Source organism: Asterias amurensis, chromosome 10, assembly GCF_032118995.1.
Source record: "Asterias amurensis chromosome 10, ASM3211899v1".
NCBI classification, from domain to species: Eukaryota; Metazoa; Echinodermata; class Asteroidea; order Forcipulatida; family Asteriidae; genus Asterias; species Asterias amurensis.
In genome coordinates this window covers 17,310,576-17,337,121 of record NC_092657.1, presented here as the reverse complement: position 1 = coordinate 17,337,121, position 26,546 = coordinate 17,310,576, and the positions used below count along the sequence as shown (strand labels likewise).

Here is a 26,546-nt window from a genome sequence, read left to right as displayed (position 1 = left end):
ACAGGTGTGCCCTGGGAATGGTAAAATTAAATCTCTAGACCATTTGAAAGACTGTCTGATTGCTGTTGGTTAGTTTATTTCTCGTTTTATGACAAGTACCTTGTAAACAGCATTGCTAGTTGTTAATAGCAGGGTTAAAGACCCTGGACACTATTGGTTATTGTCAATGACCAGTCTTCTATCTTCGTGTATCTCAACATATGCATACAATAACAAACCTGTGAAAATTTGAGCTCAATTGCTTGTCAAAGTTGCAAGATAATAATGAAAGAAACAAACACCTTGTCACACGAAGTTGTGTGCTTTCAATTAATGCTTAATTTCGAGAACTCAAATTCTAAATCTGAGGTCTCGAAATCAAATTTGCGGAAAATTACTTCTTTCTCGAAAACAACGTTACTTCAGAAGGAGCCGTTTCGTACAATGTTTTATACTCCCAACCTCTCTCCATTACTCGTTACCAAGTAAGGTTGTATTACCAATAGTGTCCACAGCCTTTAAAATTAAATCATTGTTTGTAAACTGTATATAAATCGTTGTTGTTATTACTGACTATTTCCAGAGGCGCGGGTTTCTAGTGTCTTAGTGGATTTTGTTATTTTCATCTCCACCTTCGGTTCGGGTTTCTTTGTGTTGCTCTGTCCTGTTATTTTAGAGTAGAACGTGTACAGATATGGGTTTAGCGAGGAGTTTATAGGGAGTATGAACACCACAATCCAGGCATACATATCAGGACCAATTTTCACAATCTGAGCCTGGGATAAAATCCCCATAATTATCACAGGCATCCAACAAGCGAAGTCAGTACCGACTATAAGAGCCATCTTTATCGCCATCTTAACTTCCCTCTGTCGGTGAGCAGTTACCTTCACCAGCTTAGATGAGCGTTTAACCTTCACGAAGATTGCTATGTAGCAGCTCAACACAACGATAAAACAAAACAAATTGACGCCAAGGAACAAGACGATTGAGTAGATCCAAGCCGGTTCTCTTGCATCAGGTACCGGTATAGCGATTGAACCTGAACCAAACACGCTACTGATGGAGTTATCTACAAATGAATAACTAGACACCTTAGTTATCAGGGGGAGACCAATGCACACATCAGACAAACCGTATACATTTGAATCAGTATCACCACTGAATACAGTCGGGATAATACTAACACATGCAGATACTAACCATAATGTGACCACGATAACTTTGCTTTTCTTTCCTCTGATGGTAACACGGCTGAAGGGAAATACAATGCTTAAAAAGCAGTCCAAACTGATCAATGTGACAAAAAATACCGATGCTTCACTAGACATCACTGATACTACCCCAGCAATCTTGCAAACCACACTAGACCGCCATTCCTTTGCAACACTGGAATAACTCTTACCCAACAATTTATCAGCAATAGCAATGATCAACATATACACCCCCATCATCAAGTCGGATATAGCTAAATTAAGAACCAAGAATGAGTGCGTCTCATTCTCGCCTAATTCTTTGCCCCGTCTACATCTCCAGATGATGACCATCAAGTTGCCGATGAGGGCGCTCAACCCGAGAATCCACAAAGACGCTCGTAGTGGATCATTACGCATCAGACTGCCGCAGATGTTTAGTGGTGGTTGCAACTCAGTCGTTGTACATTTAGAGTAATCGAACTCTTTGGATGGTACTTCTTCATCAAATTTACAGCACAGGCGGTAGTCATCGACGTATCTAAAATACAATTGAAGTCATTTTGAAGGTTTGTATTAGAATTCAGTGATTTAAACAAAATAAAAAATATAGGTGTGCTTATCGTTATCGTTATTATTGAAATTGTCGTTGTCGTTGTTGTCGTTGTCGGTGTTGTCGTCGTCGTCGTATATTAATATTAGTTGAAGTAACAAACTTAACCGGAACAGAATGAAAGGGGGATATACAGTAACAGACTTACAATTTTTCCAATTTGTGAAGACCTTCAAGAGCCCCCGAATCGATCGTCAGTCTAGATTTTTCACTGGTCCATTTACCTCGGATCAAAAAACTGTAACCAACATTTATTTATTAATTTATTTATTTCATACAGAGTCCACAGCACAAGCGCCAAAAGCGGATGGATGAAAAATAATTAATTTACAATAAAATACTACAAAACACAATGAAAGAACAACAAACAAACATGAACATACACAAAACAACAATCAAAAATTGACGAAATGACAAGGAAATTGAATTTAGAAGTCAACCGGTGAATAAACCCAATCTTTGTGACACTTAACTCTGATACAGGGAACTTTGAACACATCAGGATAGCGGAGAACGGAACGGGAAACTTTTAATGGGAAAAAAAGTAGTCAAGTTACAAGTAAAATGAGAACTTAGACATTTGAAGATAAGATTAAATTCAATAATAATCAGAGTTGATTCAGAGCAAGGGCAAAACTGATGATGAAGATAATGATTTGCATTTTGACACAATACTTTGCAATAAAGACTGATCTGCTATTCAGATCAGTCTTAACTCATTGTAAGGTCGGCCACTGGCTGCCCATTTGTCATTGGTCTAAACATATCACAACCTGTAGGTTATTGCGTTTGACCTGAAACAGCATGTATCGACTCACAGTTCTTTCAAGTTGCTCAACGAGTTGAAAGCTCCACTACTTATTAAGAGTAAGGGATTATCCACAACCAACCTATTGTAGAGACATTTAAAAAAAAAACAATTGGAACTGTGTTTGCTATTTTTGATAAGAAGGACTATTTTGGAATTTGGTGTTGTAGTTCATCGCATCCTTCAACAAATACCGTCACTGTCACTGTCACCTTCACCGTCATTGTCATCGTCATTGTCATCGTCATTGCCATCGTCATTGTCATCGTCATTGTCATCGTCATCTTCGTCACCTTCACTGTTACCATTACCGTCACCACCATCACCGTCACCGTCACCGTTATCATGATCATGATCATCACCATCAACATCACTATCAACATCGTCGTCACCGTCACCATCACTGTCACATTCACACTCGCCGTCATTGTCATCGTCATCGTCATCATCATGATCATGGCCATCATCATCATCATGACGATCATCATCATCATCATCATCATCATCATCATCATCATCATCATCATCATTACCATCAATAATAACAATAATAATAGTAACAACATTTATAAGGCGCACAGTATCTGGTATCTGCGGTGCGCAGCTGGAAAAGGCCATCACCGTCACCATCACCATCATTACCGTCACCGTTATCATCATCATCATCGTCATCATCATCACCATCATCATCACCATCACCATCACCATCACCATCACCATCATCATCACCATCATGATCATCATGATCATGAACATCATCATCACCATCAACATCACTATCAACATCGCCGTCACCGTCACCGTCACTGTCACATTCACACTCGCCGTCATTGTCATTGTCAACGTCATCATCATGATCATGACGATCATCATCATCATTACCATCAATAATAATAGCAGCAGCAGCAGCAGCAGCAGCAGCAGCAGCAGCAGCAGCAGCAGCAGCAGCAGCAGCAGCAGCAGCAGCAGCAGCAGCAGCAGCAGCATCACCAGCAGCATCACCAGCAGCATCACCAGCAGCATCACCAGCAGCATCACCATCACCATCACCATCACCATCACCATCACCATCACCATCACCATCACCATCACCATCACCATCACCATCACCATCACCATCACCATCACCATCACCATCACCATCACCATCACCATCACCATCATCACAATCATCACCATCATTATCATCATTAAAACCGAGTTTTTGTTTGCTTACAATGTTCTCAAGTTGAGAAGATCCTCGAAGACATCACTCTGAAGCTCCGAAACTTTATTCTGTGAGAGGTCCCTGGATTTTTTGTAAAAGAAAATAGTAATCTTCATTTGGGGTTTAAATAACATTATGTACTAGATAAGAACAAGATTTTTTCTCCTGTTAATCGGTGTTTTCTTTACCTTCTGATGAAGCACGTGTACTGTAGCTGTCCCTGCCCCATCCTTCCAGAAACTCCAATGTCAATGCATTTTACATCATTTGAAATGTTAAAGTTAAAATACTGCTCCCATTTCTGTGTAGTGTTTTTGTAATATTTCAGTTTGTTAGATAAATGTTGCAAGCTTACTGGGCCGTTGCTGAAAACATGTTTATATTTAACTGTTTTTGAAACATTAATATTTCGATGTACAACAAACTTACAGGAAAGTGAGATTAAAGAGTCCGGAGAATGTGCCGGCGTTGAAGTCCCGTAAGCTGTTGTTCTTCAGAACTCTAATTGGATAAAATAAAATTAAACACCAGCTAAATAATATTACAAAACATTATGATACCGAAGTTGTTTGTGAGTGGAGATTGGTCTTATCCCAACCCAATTGTACGCTCACATACATAATCACAGATATTATACAAATAAGACGGTAGTTCTTGTGTATGTCGTTTGTGTGGTTGCTTTTCAATTGCCATCGTTTGTTAAAATTGTTACTGCAGTTTTAGAGTGTTTAATGTATAGTATATAAATGTGATCTACACAAAGCAAACATCAAATAGGGCCTACGGAATGTTGTGCCTCTACCGAAGGTCACACAATTATTGTGATACATGTTGGGGTTTTTAAAAGCCACATAGGTACCCAACTGCATGCCATGCATGGGAAGAAGTGGCTCGTATGATTCTTCTCAAACAAAGGGTTGAATGTGTTTGGTCATGATGCTAAGATACGTAGAAGGAGTTGTATGCTTGGTATGGTTCCCCCAGCTCACACAAACAAAAACGTTCTTGAAACTGACACCCTCTTAGAAAATGGTCCAACCTTTTTCAACCTTTTTCAAACACAAACATGGCGTTCTGTTTCCATCCGACCAGCCAAAAAATTATGTCTAGTTTGGGAAAATGAACACTATTCTGTTAAGCATTAAAATATATTAAGGGTCACGAGATTAGGCGTGCAACTTACAGTGATTCCAGGAATGACAAACTTTTGAAGATTCCCGTATTCAGTTGAATTATGTTTTCATTGGCAAGTTTGCTGTAGGGAAATGAAAAAAGAAAATTATTGTGGGAGACTTGTTCATGGCTCCGAGAAAAACAAAACAATAAGACAACAATAACAAAAACAACAACAACATTAACAAGACAACAAGACAAGACGACGACGACGACGACGACGACGACGACGACGACGACAACAACAAGAAGTTACCCCAAAAACAACACATTAAGAAGAGAAGCAATTATAACGTTTTGGCAAAAAATGAACAAAGTGGTCAATAACACAAGCAAGGGTATAGCTTTACTGTTTGTGTACTTACAGGTGTGTCGTTCTTATAACAATGTCACCTACAGTCTCCTGATTCCATCCCGAGTTGCACTGACTGACATATCCATCATCAGAGACATTACAGGAACACATTGTCGGACATCGGTCAGCTTTGTCATTATAAAAACAGAATAAGCGGAAACAAACATGCCTTGATTTGTTTGTATAAAAGGATGAAAAGTAAGTAACTTTGATGCAATTACTTTTTCACTCGCTTTTCGTGGAAGGTCTCTGGTAAAAGTTATACCGTTGTAAGTACTTTGTAAATATCTTTGACACTTTGTAAATTATCTTTTTTTTCTTTTAAATTCTTCGCACGAAGCAATTATAGTTCTGGTATATTGTTTTGGTTACTAAACTATTATATAACGCCGTGACCATATCAATCACGTCATCAATTCAAACCGATTGTTTAATTTAAACACTGCGGTCGAAGTGATTGCTTAGTGTCAAATCTGAACTCTTTTTGACTCGCGAAATATTTTTTTTCTTCCGAGTTTGGACGGAAATAGAGGTCATACATTACATTGTTGCAATCTATAGAGTAAGTGGAGAATAGTTACAGGGCTTTCAATACCACGATACGTAAAATCTATAACATGTTTGTTTGAAAACGTCCGTTTTTGCCCTTCAAAAAGGGTCACATAGGTCACACTTTCAGTATACAATTGTTGCACGCTGTGACGAAGTCCATGGCGTTCAGTACACCCGAGGGGGAAAATGGCACCCGAGGCGATGCCGAGTGGGCCATTTTCCCTCGAGGGTGTACAAAACCCATGGACCACAGTCACAGCGTGCAACAATTGTTTTGTAATGCTTTTGTAGTATTATTATTCCTCTTCTCGAAGTTTTGTTGTCATCTTCAAACATTATTACGACGGACTATTCATATTTAATAAGCAGACGAACAAGAAACAATTCACTCGAACCCGTTGTTGTTTCGTACACAGCGCGAAATCGACCAACGCTGGGAACGATCAGGGTGATGTACACCGGTGTACATCACTTTTCATGTTACCCGGCCGCGTATTTTTTTTCCTAGGATGAACGTGGGCAATTTACATGAATGGGCGTAGTTCTATACATTTTTCCATGCAAATGCTTACTTCGACGTAATAATAGTTGTGGAAATACACTCACGCATAACATGTACATACACGCATGCACGTACACATGTTACATGTACAATGTACATGTATATTTAGTACCATGTACCATGTACAACTGCGTATTTTTAGTACAACTTGTACTCTACCTTTTGTCTATAAAATGCGTCGCGCTTGCTGCCATTGCCAAGTCTTGATTGCCCGATATGTTTGCATAGGGTTGGGAGGGGGAGGGAGGGCAATTAAGAAAATAGACTGACGGTCATAATGAACGGACGTGGTCCTAAATGTTTTTTGATGAAATTAGTACACTGCATTACAAACAGCAATTATGCATCTGGAAGCACACAAAAATATGCAACAAAATTAATGTGTGTTTTTTTCACAGGTTTGTTATTTTATGCATGTTGGGATACATCAAGTGAAAATACTGGTCTTCGACAATAATTACCAAATGTGTCCAGTTTAAAATTTTGTATTTTTTTTTTAGACCATGGATGATATATCTCCATGGTTAGACCATGGAGGAAGAAATAGGAGGTAGACTGGTTCATCACAACCTGTACACCATTTTGTGAAGCGATACTTAAAGAAAAGCAGGTTGTGTGTTCCCCATTTATTTCTCCTCCATGCCACAACTATTTTCATTCCACATACCACCAATGGCCCAAGGTCCCTTGCGGTCATCACTAAAGTTTGTGCATGCGCGAGAGTATTTTTCGGGCAAAAACACGCCCATTTTATGTCAATTGCCCACGTTCGTCATAGAAAAAAAAAACGCTACCCGACCTGTCGAGCCATGTAACATGCGTTTTTGTTGCGCGTCACATAATTGGTTCTCGACCAATCAAACGTCACAGTTTTGTTACCGAAGTGTAACAATACGATTTGTTCAATGAGTCTGGAGCTTCCATGTGGTATAATTATTTTGTGTATAATTTGTTATTCTTCAGATTTTACAGGTGTTAGAGCCATTTGTACACTTTCGGTAAACAGTAATGTCCAAGGCCCACACTACATGTATCACAGCTTCTATATAAAACAACAAACCTGTGAAAATTTAGGTCCAATCAGTCATCGGAGTCGGGAGTAAATAACGAGAAAACCCATCCCCCGTTTCCGAACATTTCGCCGTCATGACATGTTTTAAAATAAATCCGTCTTTCTCGATATCGAGATTGATATTTTTTTAATGTTTTCTCAAAAAGTAAAGCATTTGATGGAATAATATTTCAAGAGAATTCTTTCACCAATAACTTCTGGCAACCCTGTAAGATATTTGTAAATCTGTGAACTTTTTTTTTCTGTATCAAAAGTGTACAATGGCTTTAAACCTTTGATTTTAACGCAATAGCCATACTATTAATAGCAGTCTGAGAATCGTACTACCACGGGATCAAAGTTTGTTGTACATCATTATCAAGGCTAGCACCCCATATAAGTGACTCCACATGGGTTTAATCCTTATAAACAAAAGTGGAATATGCTTGCTTTTTTGCACCTTCACATCTCTTCTTTTGATTGGTTGTTGTTGAATAGAACGTATTCATGAATTATGTACTAATGGATCAAAACGTAAGAGCCAAACCATAGTTTATAGACGATGTCAACTATGCTTACATTCAAACCGCCCTCTGTTGACAAAACACTAACACGTCATGTTTCGCCTGGCAAAAAGACGCGCAGTCATGGTAAGATTGCGTGTACTTTCTAGCTGGCTGCCAAACACAAAGGTTTTGCCCTGCGGTATGTGCGCGAATCATGTTATGGTTTTCGAGTGCCGGCAGAGATCACATCGTCTGTAGCAGGACCATAGTTTAAAACTTACCGCATGCTTCTTGTGTTTCGTCATCTTCATCCGGACAGTCGAATTTGCCATCACAGACTGCGGACATGTGAATACATGTGAACGAATTCTTACACGGGAAAGATCCAGGACAGGTCACGGTGGCTATGAAAAAAAAAACGATGATTGGTATCTTGAAGTTGAGATTATGTATAAAATATTTTTTTTTTTTTCTTAAAGGGAATGTACACGTTTGGTTATTGTCAAAGACCAGTCTTCTCACTTGGTGAGTCCCAACAGAAGCATAAAATAAACAAGCCTGTGAAAATTTGAGCTAAATTGCTCATAGAAGTTGCGAGAAAATGATGAGAGAAAAAAACACCCTTGTTGGACGAATTTGTGTGTTTCAGATAGGAATAAAATACTTCTGGCTAGAAGTCTTTTATTATTTTAGTGAGAAACTACCTCTTTCTCAAAATCTATGCTTTTTCAGAGGGAGTTGTATTTCACATTGTTTTATACTATCAACAGCTCTCCAATGCTCGTTACCTAGTCAGTTTTTAAGTTAATACTATTTGTAATGAGTAATTATCAACCGTGTACCTTCCCTTTAAAAAGAACATGGTGTTTTACATGATTTTAAAACAATTTATATGAAAATAGTGCTTGTATCACAATTGGACACCACTACGAACTGATTAAATCAGTTCGATTCAACATAAGTAACCTTTAAATAAAAACGTATACCTTTAATTTTGCGACCGTGCGATTGTTTACATGTTGTAAGTATGTAGCTACGTACGAAAAACTAGCCTGTGAAAAATTATTCTTAAAGTTTTTTTTTTTATTTTTATTATTATTTCCAGAAATCTGGAGCTATTATGTATAACTATACAGTTGACAGAAAATGTTCACAACTTAGCCACCAATTTTTTGACATTTTGACATTTAAACAATAACACTACTGTAAATTTGTGCAAACAGTGTTGTCCATTTGACATTCAGCAACAGCTTCCTTGAGAAAGGAGTATACGAGTGTTCGTCGATAATTCCTTCCAAGTGCGCTGATTTGAGTGAGCACCCTTGTAGCCTCGAATTAACACAATATAAAAAGTTCTTACTACAATTGTCCTCGTCTGCTCCATTGATTTGGCAATCCCTAAAACCATCGCATCTTCCACTGATATTCAGGCAAGAGCCGTCTTCACAATCAAAGACATCGGTATCAGGACAAGATGTGTTATCAGTACCTTCAAAAAGGGGGAATAGTGTTCATTTTGAATTAGGTCACAAGAAGAAACGTTGTTTTTCGAAAATACCATTAGGGCTGAAAGAAATACTCGAACATGTTTCTCTATAGACCAATTTACCAGGATACCATTTTGTTTTAATGTGAATTATCCTAATTTTGATTTTCCCGTGGTTTTCTATCCCAGCAGGATTCCGATTGGTTCCCTGTGGAATCCCGGTTTCTTTTAGTGAGGAATGTTAAAAAAAAAAAAAAATTAATGAATAAAAAAGTTTTATTTAGAAATGAGCAAAACACATCACGAAACTTATTTCCGTCTCTACAGACGAATTTTTGTTAGCATGTATAACGTATAATCGTGGCATTGTCTAACTCATTTAAAAAAAAAAAAAAATAAAATAAAAAAATAAAAAACAGCACCTTAGCAAGTAATACTTTAAGGTAAGCTTTCTAAGGTCAATTTGGCTTCTGCTCTGCCATTTTGAACGTTAGCAGCCGGTTTTCCAAATGTTCCTACTTGTATATTCTGGTAAACTAGAAAGCAACATTTGAGGACAAAATACTCCGTGCCCGCACCGCGTCAAAAGTCGTAGCATATAATCTAGAAAGTTTGCAAGAGCAATTACCATTGCTGCTGTGAAGTTCTAGTAGAAACCCTCGCCCGCTTATATACGAATCACTTCTAAAGCTGAAGGACACTTCCTGCGATGAATTAAATGTTATAGATATCAGTTTATCGACGGATCCTGTCAGCACAAATGACACAGTTTCTCCGTCGAGATTGGTGCCTTTAAGGACAGCTATGTCTTTCCCGTCTTCTGTTGAAAAATCACTTATTCCAACGTGTACTAATGACATGTAATCCGGAGCAACGATAACCCAGTTGCAGTCAAGAGACGGAGGATAGCCGGTTGGGTAGCTGGTTAAGTTGAAGTTAACTGGTTCGCTTCCAACGTGAACTTTAGTAATACCACAAGCACCTGAAAGAAATTGCAGAAAGATAATAATGAGGGCATATCCTGTTCAGACGATGATGGGCAGGCACTGTTACGATTCCAATGTTTCATTGGATAGCCATGCATAAAATGTTGCGTATTTCAGACTCTGACACTACCGAACACAGTGTGTTACACTGGTATGCAAGGTCAAAGGTACATAATGGAGGTAACTGCCGGTTGCACATTTCAAGAACTGCAACTGTTGTGTTAGCAAGAAAATTATGCAGCTAGCTTGTGCTAAAACGTCACCCTTTTTCATACGGCAAGTTTTGCAAGGTTAGCATACATTTGTATGTGATACGGCAGCTCTACATGGCCCCATTTCATAGAGCTGCTTAAGCACAACAGTGAGCCAAGCACAACAAATGTATGCTTATAACAGAGTAAGGTTATCAGACAAAATACCATAGTCACATACACCGTTTGTGGCTGGAGTCCTTCTAAATTCTGCTTAGCATGAATTCATTTAGAATTTTTTTTTTGCTGAGGCAGCTGTAGAGTCGGTGAACTTCTGACGTGACTCTTCGAGGCTCGTGCATAACGCGGGGGTACTGGCCTTGCCTGCTTGGGTGTAGTCAATGTAATACACGCGCAGCAGACGCTTGAAAGTGCAAGAGCAAGCTTACAAAATTACACCACCTCCTACCCATAAGTACATACAAAAAGCGTACGTCACTGCATGTTGTAGCCAATTAAATCAATTCGCATTTGATTATACACAATCATAAGTCGAGTTTTCGGAATGAACATAACTGCTGCAGTTAGATACATTCTATTACTATAATCAGCTAAAGCTTTTGATCACCCTGAAATACTGCAACTTTATCACTATATGGTCCTCACCACAATCCTTTTCATCCACAGATGATAAGTCTTCTGGACCGAAACCGCAGTCAGGATTACCATCACACCTTGCTACAGCAGCGACACAAATCCCATTCCTACAATCGAAGTCATCCTCCAAGTGGCAGGAAGTTGTATCTATTATAGAGATCAAAGTGTGCAATGTCGTCAATATTTTCACGAAAATAACAATTTCGTCAAACTGACATAATAAGAAATATATGTTAATCTGTTTTGTTTATAATCGCTTTCATTGGTAGTATACAGTATACGTATTGCTCCGTAGTATAGTTAGTGCGCGTGGCCGATAAATTACTACATTTGCAGTTTTGGGTGCTGCATGTTGGAAAAACACAGGTTTTGACTTGCTAGTGATCAATCATTTATTCATAAATACCTCAGACAGTTTCGCTATTCTTATTGGTGGAGAGCGCGTCACGTGGGTGTGTATAAACCTTTGTTTATGACCAGTAAAAAGTGTTGAAACATGGGCGTGACACGCGAGCTTGCACCTGTTCTTATAAGACAGTTTCTTCATTCCGATTGGTCGCGAGCAACGGCTGAAACAGTTGTGCCACATCACGCGACATGCGCAAAGCGCACAGCATTCCCTTATAAGGAGTTGTTTACCCGAGGGCGGCGGAGGGCTTTACCATTTCATAGCTGGAGGGGTGTTGTGTTGAAAGAAATCATTGAACAATTTTAATTGTTGCATTTATTTTACTTTTTGACCAAAAAGTGTTGATGTTTTTGACCGAAAAGTTATGTATGAATGGGAATCAAAGTGTGTTGAATCGGTTTTCAACGAGTGGTTAAAACCCGCCGAGGCCTGGTTCTTGATAATTTACCTCGACTTCGTCTCGGTAAAATTATCAAGAACGGGCCTCGTTGGGATTAAACCACTAGTTGAAAACCTGTTCACCACACATTGATTCCCTTATTAAAGGCAGTGGTAATTGTCAAAGACTACCCTTCACAGTTGGTGTATCTCAACATATGCATAAAATAACTAAACTGTGAACATTTGAGCTCAATCGGTCATCAAAGTTGCGAGATAATAACGAAAGAAAAAACACCCTTGTCACACGAAGTTGTGTGCGTTTAGATGGTCGATTTCGAGACCTCAAGTTCTAAATCTGAGGTCTCCCAATCAAATTGGTGGAAAATTACTTCTTTCTCGAAAACTATGGCACTTCAGAGGGAACCGTTTCTCACAATGTTTTATACCATCAACCTCTCCCTATTACTCGTCATCAAGAAAAGTTTTATGCTAATCATTATTTTGAGTAATTACCAAAAGTGTCCACTGCCTTTTAAACATGCTGTTCTTGACAAATATTGCACACATAGCAGGTAAAGACTCCTTTTCCCGTTTTAACAAAGTAGAGACTACGTTTAAGGAATCTTGAACTCTACAAGGGGTTAAAAACAAATCCATGAAACAGCCGTTTGACCAAAAAAATAGTTAAGCTCAAAACAAATAAGAATTGGACTGTTATTGGGTTTTTCTTTTCGTGAAAACTGGAAAATGGAAATGCTGAATACATTTCATGACTTTATTTGGATTAGGTGTTCTTACTTGCACATTCAATCTGAATCATAAGTCATAAATGATTTAGTTAACCTCATTCCAGTTGAAGTTGTGATAAAGAAACACGTAAACAAGGTTGTTCGCTTCATTTTCCAACAATAGAGTGAAAGTCGACGATTTGTTTATAATCTTCCATTTCTTTTAATGTTTCTTGAAACAGGTCAAGATGATTCCTTGAAAGAAACGTTTAATTGCATCTATCTCACATCACTTCCCAAACATTAAAATATTGCCTTGTTTATTATAGTTCAAGTTCAATATGTGCTAAGTACAAGCAGTGGTATTACCGTTGGAACCTTTAAGTTGTAGAAGAAATCCCCGTCCTGTATAGGAGTATTCAGTTCTGAAACCGACATCAATTGTCATCGATGAGGTAAAAACAATAGACTTCAGTTGTGTGGTTCCACTTAGTTGAAAGAACCTAGTTGTGTGTCCATCCAGGAGGGTGCCAGTCATGAAAACAAAGTCACGATTCTTTTGAATGTCAAAATCGTGCACGGACACCACTACCACAGATACCAAGTCTGGAGCCCTGATCTCCCAATGGCAATATGCATAACTAGGATACCTCCCTGGATAGCCTGGTGACGTCAGATTGACTGGAGATGTTCCAACTAAAACGTTTAGTGAACCACAGTAATCTGAAACAGCAGAAATGAAAATCATCGAATGTCTGTAATGTGTTGGTTTAAATCTTCACTTTGGGATATTGAGTTGTTGAATGATGGAGCCTGGCAGTCTTTGAGAAAGGGGCCAGGGTGTAAAGCGCCAATGACACAGAAAATTAATGCTCATCATGGGTTGGTGGAAAAGGTACTACTATCATTGTTGGAATAATTATAGAGAATTTGTAACTGACTAAAACCTAAATACGATACGTGTTGTAGTCGAGTCCTTTGTGTGCGTGTCCGAGTCCAGGTCCTCGGAAAAAGGGACTCAAGTCTTTACTTGAGTCCGATTAAGGGAATAAAAGTGTAGCAACGAGTTCTTAACACGACCGTTTAAAGCCAGCAGGGTCGAATTGCCGTGTGATAAAGGCCCGAGCCGAAGGCGAGGGCCTTTATCGCACGGCAACGACCCTGCAAGGTTTTAAACGGACGTTTAAAGGCACCTGGAAGTGTGATTTTTTTCAAAATAAAGCTCTTGTCACTAATATAATGTGTTTTGATGAGTGGAATGTGAATAAACAGTTGACTAAGGTTTTAACAAATTAATTATTATGTTTTTTTTTACAAATTTAAGAGTAAGCACCGACCCGAGACTGCGGCGCTGTTCGTGACGTTAATCGAGGCAGACTTTGCCTGCAATGCGTAGAGTAAACACCTTTGCACTAGTACATGTACGGTCCAAGTCTTGAGTTTGTACGTTTTGAAAAAAGAGTTTTTTTCATTTTTCCAACAATGCCCACCAGTTGTATTGCTGCTGAATGCAGAAAACACTTTTTTTGAAACGTACAAACTCACGACTTGGACCGTACATGTACTTTGCACGTGTGTTTACTCTACGCATCCAGGCAAAGTCTGCCTCGATTGACGTCACAAAAAGGGTAGGCGGGGTCAGCCCCCAAAACAACTATATATATTTTTTAAACATATAAATCGTGACAAACAATTACTTAAAAAAATGTTACTTAAAAAAACATATACTCTTATGTTTGAAAGAAACAAATTATATTTTGTTAAAAAAGTTAAATAGACACAATTACAGAGAATTTTACAGTTGAAACTTCAAGGTTTGAAATATTTGTTTCAAGAACTTTGTGAAGAGTCCGTTGCGCGTGGGTTGTGTGTACGCGCGCGCCATTAGAAATTGATTACGCGCGCGCGCTTAGAAATAGATTACGCGCTGTTTCTGATAGCTATGAATTGCGTTCCGCGTGATAATTTTACGCGCCTGACACGCGGAAGCCAGCTGGTTATAAACACTGGTCATTATAAACCGTTTAAACACCCCCAAGTGACGCACTCTCCACCAATAGGAGTAGAGAAACTGTCTGGGATATTCATGAATACTTGAATAAGGGGCAATTTGTGTAGCTTTTTCGCTTGTTTTAATATAAAGATCGGGAAAACAGGACAAACAAAAGGTGAGACCAAAACTGTCAAAGGTTTTGACTTGATATATAGACTGCCCGCACGGGCATGTGCTGCTGGCCGTGCCTTCATTGCTGGGGCGCTGGCAGCACAAGGTTTTGTACACATAGACACGAAAACCCCGTTGTCTGTTTTACTTTTTATGCAAATTAAGTGTCTTGCGCAGTGATTTACAAAATTTCCCTGACAGCACAGCATGACAAAGTTATGTAGAATATTTACTACATATTTCAAACTACAAAAAGTGAATACTAAAATTCTGCCGAAAAAGCCTTACTGATGTAATCGAATGTGCAGTTTTTGCATCTATCACATTTAAATTCACCTTGTCTGCACCGTTTTCAGGATTTGAAACTATTTATGGAATTAGAGTGTTCTATATATACATGTCGTGTTGTCCTGTAAGGGAAATTCTGAAAATTGTTGAGAAAGACGTCTAATTCACATAAAAAGTTAAAAGACAACGTTTTTCCATGTCGTGTACAGAAACCTTGCACTGCCAGCACCCAAGCAATGGCTGCGCAGCGTGCAGCACTTGCGCGTATGGATTGAAAATGTTAAAGATCTCTTTTAAACCTAGCCTTGCTCAAGGCTGTTGTTGTTTTCACTCCAAAATAGTCTGCGCGAACCCCACTCCCATAAATGTAATTACTGTACACACTGAGCACGACGCCTGTGCTACTACTGTATAGCCTGTAGGTCATCCGCACTCGTATTACTGTCCCTATCAAATGCAGTCAGGCTGACCGCCTTGTTGGGTCTACGTAATGTCCGGGTTTAATATGTGTTTCTTTATATTTTCATCCAGCTTTAGACGAAATGGGGGGGGGGGGTGGGGGCCTCGATGCTGGTTATATGCAGATCATGAATATTTACATCGGGCTTCGACTGTACGGGTGTCGTGCTCATAGGGGCGATTCCGCGGTAACACGCGTTACGCTTTTGAGGGTCCTTCATCATTCTCCATTCTCTGGCTGCAAGACTACTTTGATTTAAGGGTTCATCTTTTGTATTTTAAAACCTGAATATCTAGGCTAGATCCCAATGTTCACTTAAAAGTGAAAGATCAACTGGTTTAGGTGAGAGAGCTCTGCGAATATCGGTAACACGCGTTACGCTGAATGGAAAGACCAAAAAACTAACGAACTTCATTTCAACTTTGTCCTTGAATGAAATAACTAAAACAAATTTGACCCTTTATATTTGTTCCATATGTGTTTAGTTAATATTTGGTCGTTAGTTTGAAGTTTTCTGCACTGCAATTTTGCTGAATTTGCTGACTGGAATTATACTGTATCAGAAAATGTTATGGTTTCCTAGTTGAAGCATTGTTTGCTGTTCATAAAAAACGTATCATGATCTACTCATATAAAGAAATACCAACCCTGATCCATAAAACTACTATTCAAAATAAATAATTTACTGCTGACACAAATTCAGTCTTAAAAAATACAAGGGTCTCAAAAAGGCGTCAGATTTGCTGACTGGAATAATACTGTATCATAAGATTTGCTTGTGTTGCCAGTTTGAACCGGTGTGACACAATTTTTATTCAGTTGCACTCATTTATGTGCACTCGTTGATCTTTCTACAACAACAAAACGAAAATGTTTATTTCGTTCAAGTTCATCTTTAAAATGTTCTATCTTTACTGTATAGTCCATGAGCCAGCTACACCAGTGCTTGTACCAACCCGGGAGACTAATTCTGATATCACTTTTCTTGTTGCAAATAATCCACAACTTACCATAAACTATGGTAGCTATCCAAAAACTTAGACTTTTAAAAGTTTTCGAAAGATTTTCACCGTAAAATCTGAAACCAAATAGCCTCTTCCGTTGGCTTAAACAAAATTACTGTCAAAACGGCCGTTGGCTTAACACTGGAAGAGGTTTCAGCTTTCAGGGTGAAAATCTTTCGAAAACTGGTAGTTATCTAATTTTTGGGAAAGGCTATCATAGTTTATGGTAAGTTCAGAGATGCCACTTCTCCGGTTTAACCCGGAATTCCGGTTAAAAAAAAAAAAACACCTCAACTTCCGTTTTTTCCGGGCCGTCCACTTATTAAAAGACCGGAGAGAGAAACAAACGGCAACATTTTTTTTTCCCGAGAGCGCGCGATCGACAGCACACGCAAACACCCTGCCGACGTGTGTGTAGGAAGTTCGCATAGTGAGAGAAGGTTGAGCCCACTCTCGGATCTCTCGTTCATCTGTCGAGCGCAATCAACAGATTTGCGCCGCAAAAAATTGGACAAGCATACGGGCAATCTGAGATTTGCGCTATGCAGAATAGGCAGCTCTATTTGCGTATCGAGCACCTGTTTGCACAATATTCAGATTGCGCACCGTCGTGTAAACACGTGCGCGCTGTTTACTTTGAATTGTGGGTATTTTTTCGCTGGGTAGGAAACACGACGCGACGAACGTGGATCACTAAATCATGAGACTCAAATCACGGAGACATCGGTAAAATTGTCTTGATGAGTTCTGATTTGTTTTCCAATTTTGTTAAAAACATGTTAAGCTGGTCAAAGTGAGACATATTGTCCATGGCACCTTCATTTTTTGGTTTGTATTATTATTATTTTTTTTTTCCCCTTTTTTTTTTTTTTTTTCCAAGCCGAGTAAAAAGTGAAGGGTCGCGGCATTAATTAAGGGTCGGTCGGTAACCGGAAAAAGAATATTTTTGTTTTGGCCGGAGGAAAAATAATTTTCAGGTTTATTTTCGCTACCACAGTGTCATCTCTGTAAGTTGTGGATTATTTGCAACAAGAAAAGTGATGATAGAGTTAGTCCCTTGAGGTGATACCAATATGTGAAATTTTACATGAGTACCATGAGTGGGAAAGGCTTATTTTGAAACAAAAACACATCATTCAGGTTTAAAGGAGCATTATACTGGTATTGTATTTACACTTACACTTACAATTTAATGGCAAATGACAGGCTATGCCTTTAAGTACCCCATATCTCTCTAGTATCTATCTAGCTCATTGTTGAAGGAGTTTGTACTATTGGCTCCAACAACATACTTTGAGAGGTAATGCCATGCATTGACAACTCGCTGTGAGTTTGTCCATAACAGTTTTAAGCGTGTCCTCTTGTGACTGACTTGGCTCTTGAGAAGAAGTAACTTGCTTCTGTTCTTTCAAATCCTTTCAGAATTTGGAATCCTTCGATTAAGTCTCCGTCACGCTCTCTCCTCTGCTCCAGGCTGTACAGATTCAGCATCTGCAATATTTCACTATATTCTAGATGTCTAATTACGGGCACCAGCTCATTAGGGGCCCTCCTTTAGACTTTTTCCAATATGTGGATGTCTTTCTTCAAACCGGGGCTCCATGCCTGGATGCAGTATTCAAGATGGGGTCTGATGTATGTGTTATACAGAATGGCAAAGCTCTCTTTGTTGATGTACTGGAAGGTGCGCTTATGACCCATAAACTCTTTATGGCCTTTTGTGTTGCCTCATTGCATTGGATACTTGATTTGTGTTGGTTTTCTGACAGTGCCTTGTGGTCCTTGACATGTTTTATTAGTAGTTCACTCTGGATCTGGATCAATATTCTCAATGCTCTTTTTAGAGCCAGATGGCTTGACCATAATGCTAACAACTGGTCGATAATTTCCTGGGTTGGTCTTGGATCCCTTTTTTAAGATAGGTATAACTCTTGCCGTCTTCCAATCGTTCATGGGTATAGTTCTCATGAATCTAGAGACTTTCTGTAAATTATGTACAGAGGGAGTGACAGTTCCTCACTACACTCCTTGAGCACCCTGGGGTGCAGTTTGTTGGGTCCTGGGCTTTTGTCAGGACTTAGTTTATTAACATCTTTTTGAATATCCTCAGGCATAAAGTCAGTATCTGTGATTTTGTCTGTGATTTTGTCGTCTAGCTCCGGTGTCTCTCCCTCTGGCTCCTTTGTGTATGTAGACTGATTGGAAGAAAATACTAAACTCCTCAGCTGTTTCTTTGTTTGTTTCTGTTAGTCATCCATCCTCCTTTTTGAGCTGTGGAATCCCAACTTTAACTTTCTGTTTTTGCCTAACATGAGAGTAGAAAGCTTTTGGTTTTTCTTTGAATTCCTTCATTAATCATTAGTCTTTCTTGTCTTGTTATTCTGTTTTTTTATACTCTTCATAGTCTTGGTATTGATTAGATTTTCTGTATCTCTTATATACAGGTTGTATTTGGCCCTCATAGACCTCTTCTTTTGCACACATCCATGGGGGCTTAATTTTCTTGTTTGGTTTCTTCTTTGGTACATGATCTTCTACCACTTTGTTGTAGACTTCTCTGAGTACTTGCCATGATCGTCACATTCGAGGTTCCCATTATGTCTTTGTGGTTGTGGTTGTGGTTGTGGTTGTGGTTGTGGTTGTGGTTGTGGTTGTGGTTGTGGTTGTGGTTGTGGTTGTGGTTGTGGTTGTGGTTGTGGTTGTGGTTGTGGTTGTGGTTGTGGTTGTGGTTGTGGTTGTGGTTGTGGTTGTGGTTGTGGTTGTGGTTGTGGTTGTGGTTGTGGTTGTGGTTGTGGTTGTGGTTGTGGTTGTGGTTGTGGTTGTGGTTGTGGTTGTGGTTGTGGTTGTGGTTGTGGTTGTGGTTGTGGTTGTGGTTGTGGTTGTGGTTGTGGTTGTGGTTGTGGTTGTGGTTGTGGTTGTGGTTGTGGTTGTGGTTGTGGTTGTGGTTGTGGTTGTGGTTGTGGTTGTGGTTGTGGTTGTGGTTGTGGTTGTGGTTGTGGTTGTGGTTGTTGTTGTTGTTGTACAATAACAATAACAATCACAATCACAGTACCAGTACCAGTACCAGTACCAGTACCAGTACCAGTACCAGTACCAGTACCAGTACCAGTACCAGTACCAGTACCAGTACCAGTACCAGTACCAGTACCAGTACCAGTACCAGTACCAGTACCAGTACCAGTACCAGTACCAGTACCAGTACCAGTACCAGTACCAGTACCAGTACCAGTACCAGTACCAGTACCAGTACCAGTACCAGTACCAGTAACAGTAACAGTAACAGTAACAGTAACAGTAACAGTAACAGTAACAGTAACAGTAACAGTAACAGTAACAGTAACAGTAACAGTAACAGTAACAGTAACAGTAACAGTAACAGTAACAGTAACAGTAACAGTAACAGTAACAGTAACAGTAACAGTAACAGTAACAGTAACAGTAACAGTAACAGTAACAGTAACAGTAACAGTAACAGTAACAGTAACAGTAACAGTAACAGTAACAGTAACAGTAACAGTAACAGTAACAGTAACAGTAACAGTAACAGTAACAGTAACAGTAACAGTAACAGTAACAGTAACAGTAACAGTAACAGTAACAGTAACAGTAACAGTAACAGTAACAGTAACAGTAACAGTAACAGTAACAGTAACAGTAACAGTAACAATAATTATGATTATGATTATGATTATTATGATGTCACATATACCGTTTTTGGCTGGAATCCTGCTAAATTCTGCTTAGCATGAATTCATTTAGACAAAAATTCTGCTGAGGCAGCTCTAGAGTCGGTGAACTTCTGATGTGACTCTTCGAGGCTCGTTCATAACGCGGGATACTGGCCTTGCCTGCAGCCTGGCAGTAGCCTGCCTGACGTACCTTCGACATGGCACCAACCTTCATAAGGAGCACCTTAGTCAATATAATACACGCAGCAGCAGACGCTTGAAAGTGCAAGAGCAAGCTTACAAAATTACACCACCTCGTTCCCATAAGTACATACAAAAAGCGTACATCACTCCATGTTGCATCCAATTAAATCAATGCGTATTGGATTATACACAATCATAATAATAAGTCAATGTAAGTCAAGTTTTCTGAATGAACATAACTGCTGCAGTTAGATACATTCTATTACTATAAGCAGCTAAAGCTTTTGATCACCCTGAAATACTGCAACTTTATCACTTTGTTCCTCACCACAATCCTCTTCATCCACAGACGATAAGTCTTCTGGGCCAAATCGGCAGTCAGGATTACCATCACACCGTGCTACAGCAGCGACACAAATCCCATTCCTACATTCTAAAAAGTTCCGGGTTAGAAATTTGACCCGGACTCCGGGTCAGAAATTGTTTACCTTTTCCGGGTCATCGCGACCCGGAAAAGGGTCATCGTGTTTGACCCAGTGCCGGGTCAGATATAGTTTTAACCGGTTTCCAGGTCAGATTTGACCCGGAGATGCCGGTTAAGCTAAAGTTGACACGTTTCCGGGTCATGACGACCCGGAAACGGGTCATCATTTTTTACCCGGTGCTGGTGAAGCAAGCGAAAGTAGTCCATGTTTAGTGCCGTACTGAGTCATCCGTGTTACTCTCCGGACTGTCATGGCGGCGTCCACGAGTGAGTACAACGAGCGGCGAACGCGTGTTGTATGAGAGATATTATTTTTTAATGAGAAATGGGGTTTGTTTTTTATACAAACAGTGTGACCTGCTTAAAAATGTACGCATGAATACGTGTAAAGATGGGGCAAGAGAATGTGACTAAACAGAAAAGAATCGTAATAGAAACTCTGGAACTCACTCTCCTCGGCTGCTGTGAACAGCGCAACTCTAGCTAAATTCAAGGGACGCATAGCAACACCAAATAGTAGTCTATTTCTACACGCAGTGTGCAAGTTAGCGTTGATGTATCCGGCAGGATATTTTGCTTTTTTTGTGTTTTTGTGTGACTACGTCACTTGGAAAACTGAACACGCCGGAAAGCTAAAACCGTTCGAACAAAGTGCTGAAATGTCTGGCTTCGTCACCCTGAAAACTGAACACGGCGGAAGACTGAAACCGCCACACATGGTCGAACTTAGTTGACCCGTTTCCGGGTCATTGTGACTAGGGAATGGGTCATCATGTTTGACACGGTGCCGGTGAAACTAAACTTAGTTGACCCGTTTCCGGGTCATCATGACCTGGAAACAGGTAACCATGTTTGACCCGTTGCCGGGTCATCATTGGACTCCGTTCCAATGGCAGATCATCAAACTGACACGACGTAAAATCATATGATCACGGCATTCTCATGATACAGATCAATCATGGGGTTATCATATTATTGACCCCTGAGACAACCACGAGCTATAGATTGTGACATCCTATGGGGTTCATCCTATGGGGTTCTAGCTTGTGGAAATACTCATGCTTCTTACCTGAACAAGCTTTTAATCGTACAGAAGAAATCCTTGAGAGCAATAACCAACTCTAGCTTTAGAGAGCACACTGCAACCCTTTTCAAGCATTTTAAAACACTCGATATTTTTAAACTGTATAGATATCATCTTGGGGTCATTATGTTTAAGTTTGAATATAACTTGTTACCAGGTAACATAAGACTCATTTTTACACGAAATGTGGACATCCATTCACATAACACTAGATCAGCTACCGAAACTCATATTGGAAAGGCTCGGACAACTTTATTTATGAAAACAATCAGACATCAAGTCCCCCTACTCTGGAATCAGCTCATCCCAATACCTTCATTTAGAACTCAGTGCACAGCTTAAAAAAAAATTACTTGAAAAACCTACTTATAACCAGTATCGTCTAAAATGACACCACCTGAAACTACACGCGTACCATGATTATCTATTCCAAAAATATCTAGTTTTGTAATTTCCTAAATATGTTCTGTTAATTTTCCTTTTTGTTATCGACTTTCAATATGTATTTAAGGCTGCATGGCAAACAAATCGTTAAAACATTTAATTACAAACATTGTTTTGTGCTATTTTTGCTGTATGCATTATATCTTTCACTGTACTCTAATTTCATCAATCAACCTTGTTATTGTTATTGTTATAAACTAAAACCAATTAATTTATAAATTAAAGGGTCCGGACTCTGTATAAGCCTAGGCTTTTTTCCTTGGTGCCCTCCTCTTATCACCCTTTTTTCTTTTCTCTTGTATGTTTTATGATTATTTACTGTGAAATTTGGAAATAAAAAACAAACAAACAAACAAACCTCCATTGATATATCTGTGCATCCAAGAGTGTCTCTGTACAAAGGGGAGACTCACAATAGAACACTCTGACAACAAAAGGATGATCTTCACTCCACTATTGTTGGACACAATCAGGTACTAATTGAACAAAGGTCATGTTAAAGCTGTATCTCCTGCTTGGCCTATCCTGCTTGTGCAAAAGCTACCTGTCTGCAAATAGAGTACTGTACCATAAACCATGAATGCATATTCACCCCTAGGTACCGATCTACCGGCTATACAAAGTCAAATACAGAGTTACTCTCCTGTGGTGACGTCAGTCCAAATCTCGGAACAGAACTGTAACTCTGACAAACTAAGGTCCAGTTACGATCTTGTTCCTGTTAACATCGACAGAAATCAGCTTCTTGACATAGGACTGAAAGGTAAGACCAGCAGATTACCCCTTGATCTATGGCGGCACTTGACTCTGCTTGGGATTAACAGGCAACCTCGAACACGTAGAGGTTGTCGCGGCGGGAAAAGAAAACAACGCAAAATACAAGTTTGCACTGTTGATCGAAAACATCAGCTACCCACCAACAAACAAAATGAAACTTGCCACACGAATCTGAAATCCTTGACTCCCCACATCGATTCAACCCTTCATCTTAAACGCACATAGTCTATTCGCAACAAAATGATAGACTTCGCTGATTTTGTTCACGAATATAGCATTGACATAGTTGCTATTTCCAAAACTTGGCTGAAACCAGGGGACGACTGGATTATAGCTGAAATAACCCCACCTGGATACCCGTTTCATCATGTTCCCAGACTGCGCAAAACAGGGGGGGGGGGGGGGGCGTAGGACTTCTCTACAGCCCTTGTTTATCAGTTTCCATAAAGTCTGATGTTGGAAACTTCTCATCATTTGAGTATATCCATGCAGAGATAACTTGTAACTCAAAGTTAGTCGGGCTTGTGAGTATATATCGGTCTTGAAAGGGTAAATCTGGCCACTCCATCGGCATAAATACATTCCTAAAAGACTTCAAAAACTTACTTGAGTTATACTTGCTCCACCCATCTGATATTATTCTCACTGGAGACTTCAGCATCCATGTGGACAACCCATTTGACAGTATTTCAAAACGGTTCTTTAAGTCTCTTTTATCATCTTACGGGTTCATTCAACACGTTAATGAACCAACTCATCGCAGTGGTCACTGTTTGGACTTGCTCGTCACCCAAGAAGATACTTTACTCATCTCTAATTTGGGCATTTATCCTGGACTCTCTGATCATTTTGCTGTCATGGCAACTCTTCGGCTCCAAAAGCCACTTTCGCCAACAATGCCTGTGTCCTCCCGTCACTTCAAAAACATTAACATTGACAAATTTCGCAATGATATGGTTTCAACACTTTCCACAATCGACTTACAGAACACTGACCTTCCCTGCTGTGTTAAAAAATGTCAATCTACTCTCAGTGATCTGCTTGACAAGCATGCCCCTATGCGAACGCGGACTTTCAAAATACCACCAAACAGTCCATGGTTCAACGAAGAAATTCGTTCTGCTCGACAAAAAAGACGGCAACTTGAGAGGAAATGGCGCTCTAGAAAACTGTTCATAGACAAGAGTACTGCGTCCATCGACGCATTGTAACTGACTGTATTGTTAGAGCTAAGAAAGTGTATAATTCCTCTAAGGTTATTGGTTGTTCTGGTAACATTAAAAGTTGTTTAGTAATGTTAATTGTTTACTCAATAAGAGCAAAGTTCCTGTTTTGCCTGTTTTCTGTAACTGACAGAGCCCTACATGTAGCTACCCAATTTTCTGAATTTTGTGTCGACAAAATTCTCACCATTCGTAATGATTTCACTCAAGCATGCGGCAAAGATAATATTTCTTCTCAAATTGACCTGAATCATGCCTATCTTACAAAATTTCATCCTGCCAGTGAGACACAAATAAATCTCCATCCAAATCATGTGAGCTTGACCCAGTTCCTAACATTTCTAACACAGTTCGTTCTGCTTCATTTCACTCCCGCAACATAGGAATGATCCGAAAACATCTTGATCGTGCTTCCACAGAACAGATTGTCCACTCCTTTGTTACATCTCGTCTTGATATGGGAAATTCTCTTTTATTTGGGCTTCCAGATGTTCAGCTGTTCCGCCTTCAACGCATACAAAACACTGCTGCTCGTGTGGTCACGTTAACAACGAAATACTCTCATATCAAACCTGTTCTTTTAGATCTTCACTGGCTCCCAGTATCTTCTAGAATCATCTAGCTCTTGCTCATTGTTTTCAAACCTCTAATTGGGCAAGCACCTGCTTACATCCTGGACATGCTCAACATCTACAAACCATCTCGCAACCTTCGTTCTGCAAACATAGATCTTCTTCAAGTAATCAAGTCTAATCGCACCTAGGGACAGATCTTTTTCTGTTGCAGCACCACATCTCTGGAATAAACTACCTCTTCACATCAAAATATCCACTTCCATTCACTCTTTCAAAACATCTCTCAAAACACACCTCATGTCGATAGACCCGTTCTTTTGTATTTAATTTGTTCTCTGTTTTTTTTTTTTTTTTTTTTTTAATAGCACCCTGAGCACTTTTGTGGATTTTCGCGCTCTATAAAACTTCGTTATTATTTATATTATTATTAGCTTGTGGATTAAACTTTCATATGACAACATTAAGTACGAAAATAATTCATGCTTGGGTAAGCACTGCTACCTGAAGAATAAGTAGCCGACATCTTGGAGTGAATTTTGTAAGCTTCAAAGGACTTACCACTCACAAATTGGAAGGCTAATTCCTGCGGATTTAATGTCCATACCCTTTACAAAAGTAAGCAGTTCTAACCCAGTCATTAAATATTTTCGAACTTGTTGGTGTCATATAAAAGTTGAGTCCATAAGCTGTCCAAACATACAAACCCTTTTCCCAATAATTATTGGGGGGTTTTCGGCAGCCATTTCAAAAGTTTATAGTTTTTGTTTGAGACACTCTGTTCATTAGTGGGCAATTTGTGTAGGTTTTTCGCATGTTTTGATTTAAAATCGAATTATCCCGTGACCCCCGTTCTTCTTTCCAAATACTATCAAACTTTGCAAAAAAAGTTCACTTTAACAGAGTCTATAATGACGTTGTACTTATTTGCTGTTTAACCGTATTTTACTTTTAGCATTTAAAAATAAACTACCAGCAATTTATGGTTTTTGTTGCGATTCATGGCCAAAATATAAGATTGAAAATTAGCATGATCAAACTATTGCATTTTTTCAATTCAATTCAATATAAATTCATTTCCACAAAACATGTTCACAATATTATAGACCTACATTGTAATACATACATGTACGTATACAAGACAGAAAAGGAATAAATGGCGGGAAGCGCGTGGAGGCAAGGCCAAAAATATGCTAGGTAGCTTGTAGCGGCTTGCCTTTACATAACACAATGCATAGACTAAAGGTACATGCTTAGGACAATACAAAGACGAAACAGACAGACAGACAGACGGACAGACAGACAGACAGACAGACAAACAGCCCAACAGACGGACA

The 26,546-nt window shown here is 39.3% G+C and overlaps 1 protein-coding gene across 1 annotated transcript; it reads right to left on the bottom strand.

Moving 5' to 3' along the window:
* Window positions 1-545: 545 nt before the first annotated feature.
* Window positions 546-15,969, bottom strand: LOC139942754 (uncharacterized). Its single transcript, XM_071939544.1, has 14 exons — window positions 15,889-15,969; window positions 12,908-12,920; window positions 11,329-11,466; window positions 10,114-10,467; window positions 9,360-9,488; window positions 8,281-8,403; window positions 5,339-5,456; window positions 4,984-5,055; window positions 4,230-4,301; window positions 3,810-3,881; window positions 2,788-2,996; window positions 2,254-2,311; window positions 1,934-2,023; window positions 546-1,713 (listed from the first exon to the last, which is right to left on the bottom strand). Exons 1-14 carry the CDS (start codon window positions 15,967-15,969, stop codon window positions 546-548), a joined length of 2,697 nt encoding a protein of 898 aa, XP_071795645.1.
* Between the last annotated feature and the right edge of the window lie 10,577 nt (window positions 15,970-26,546).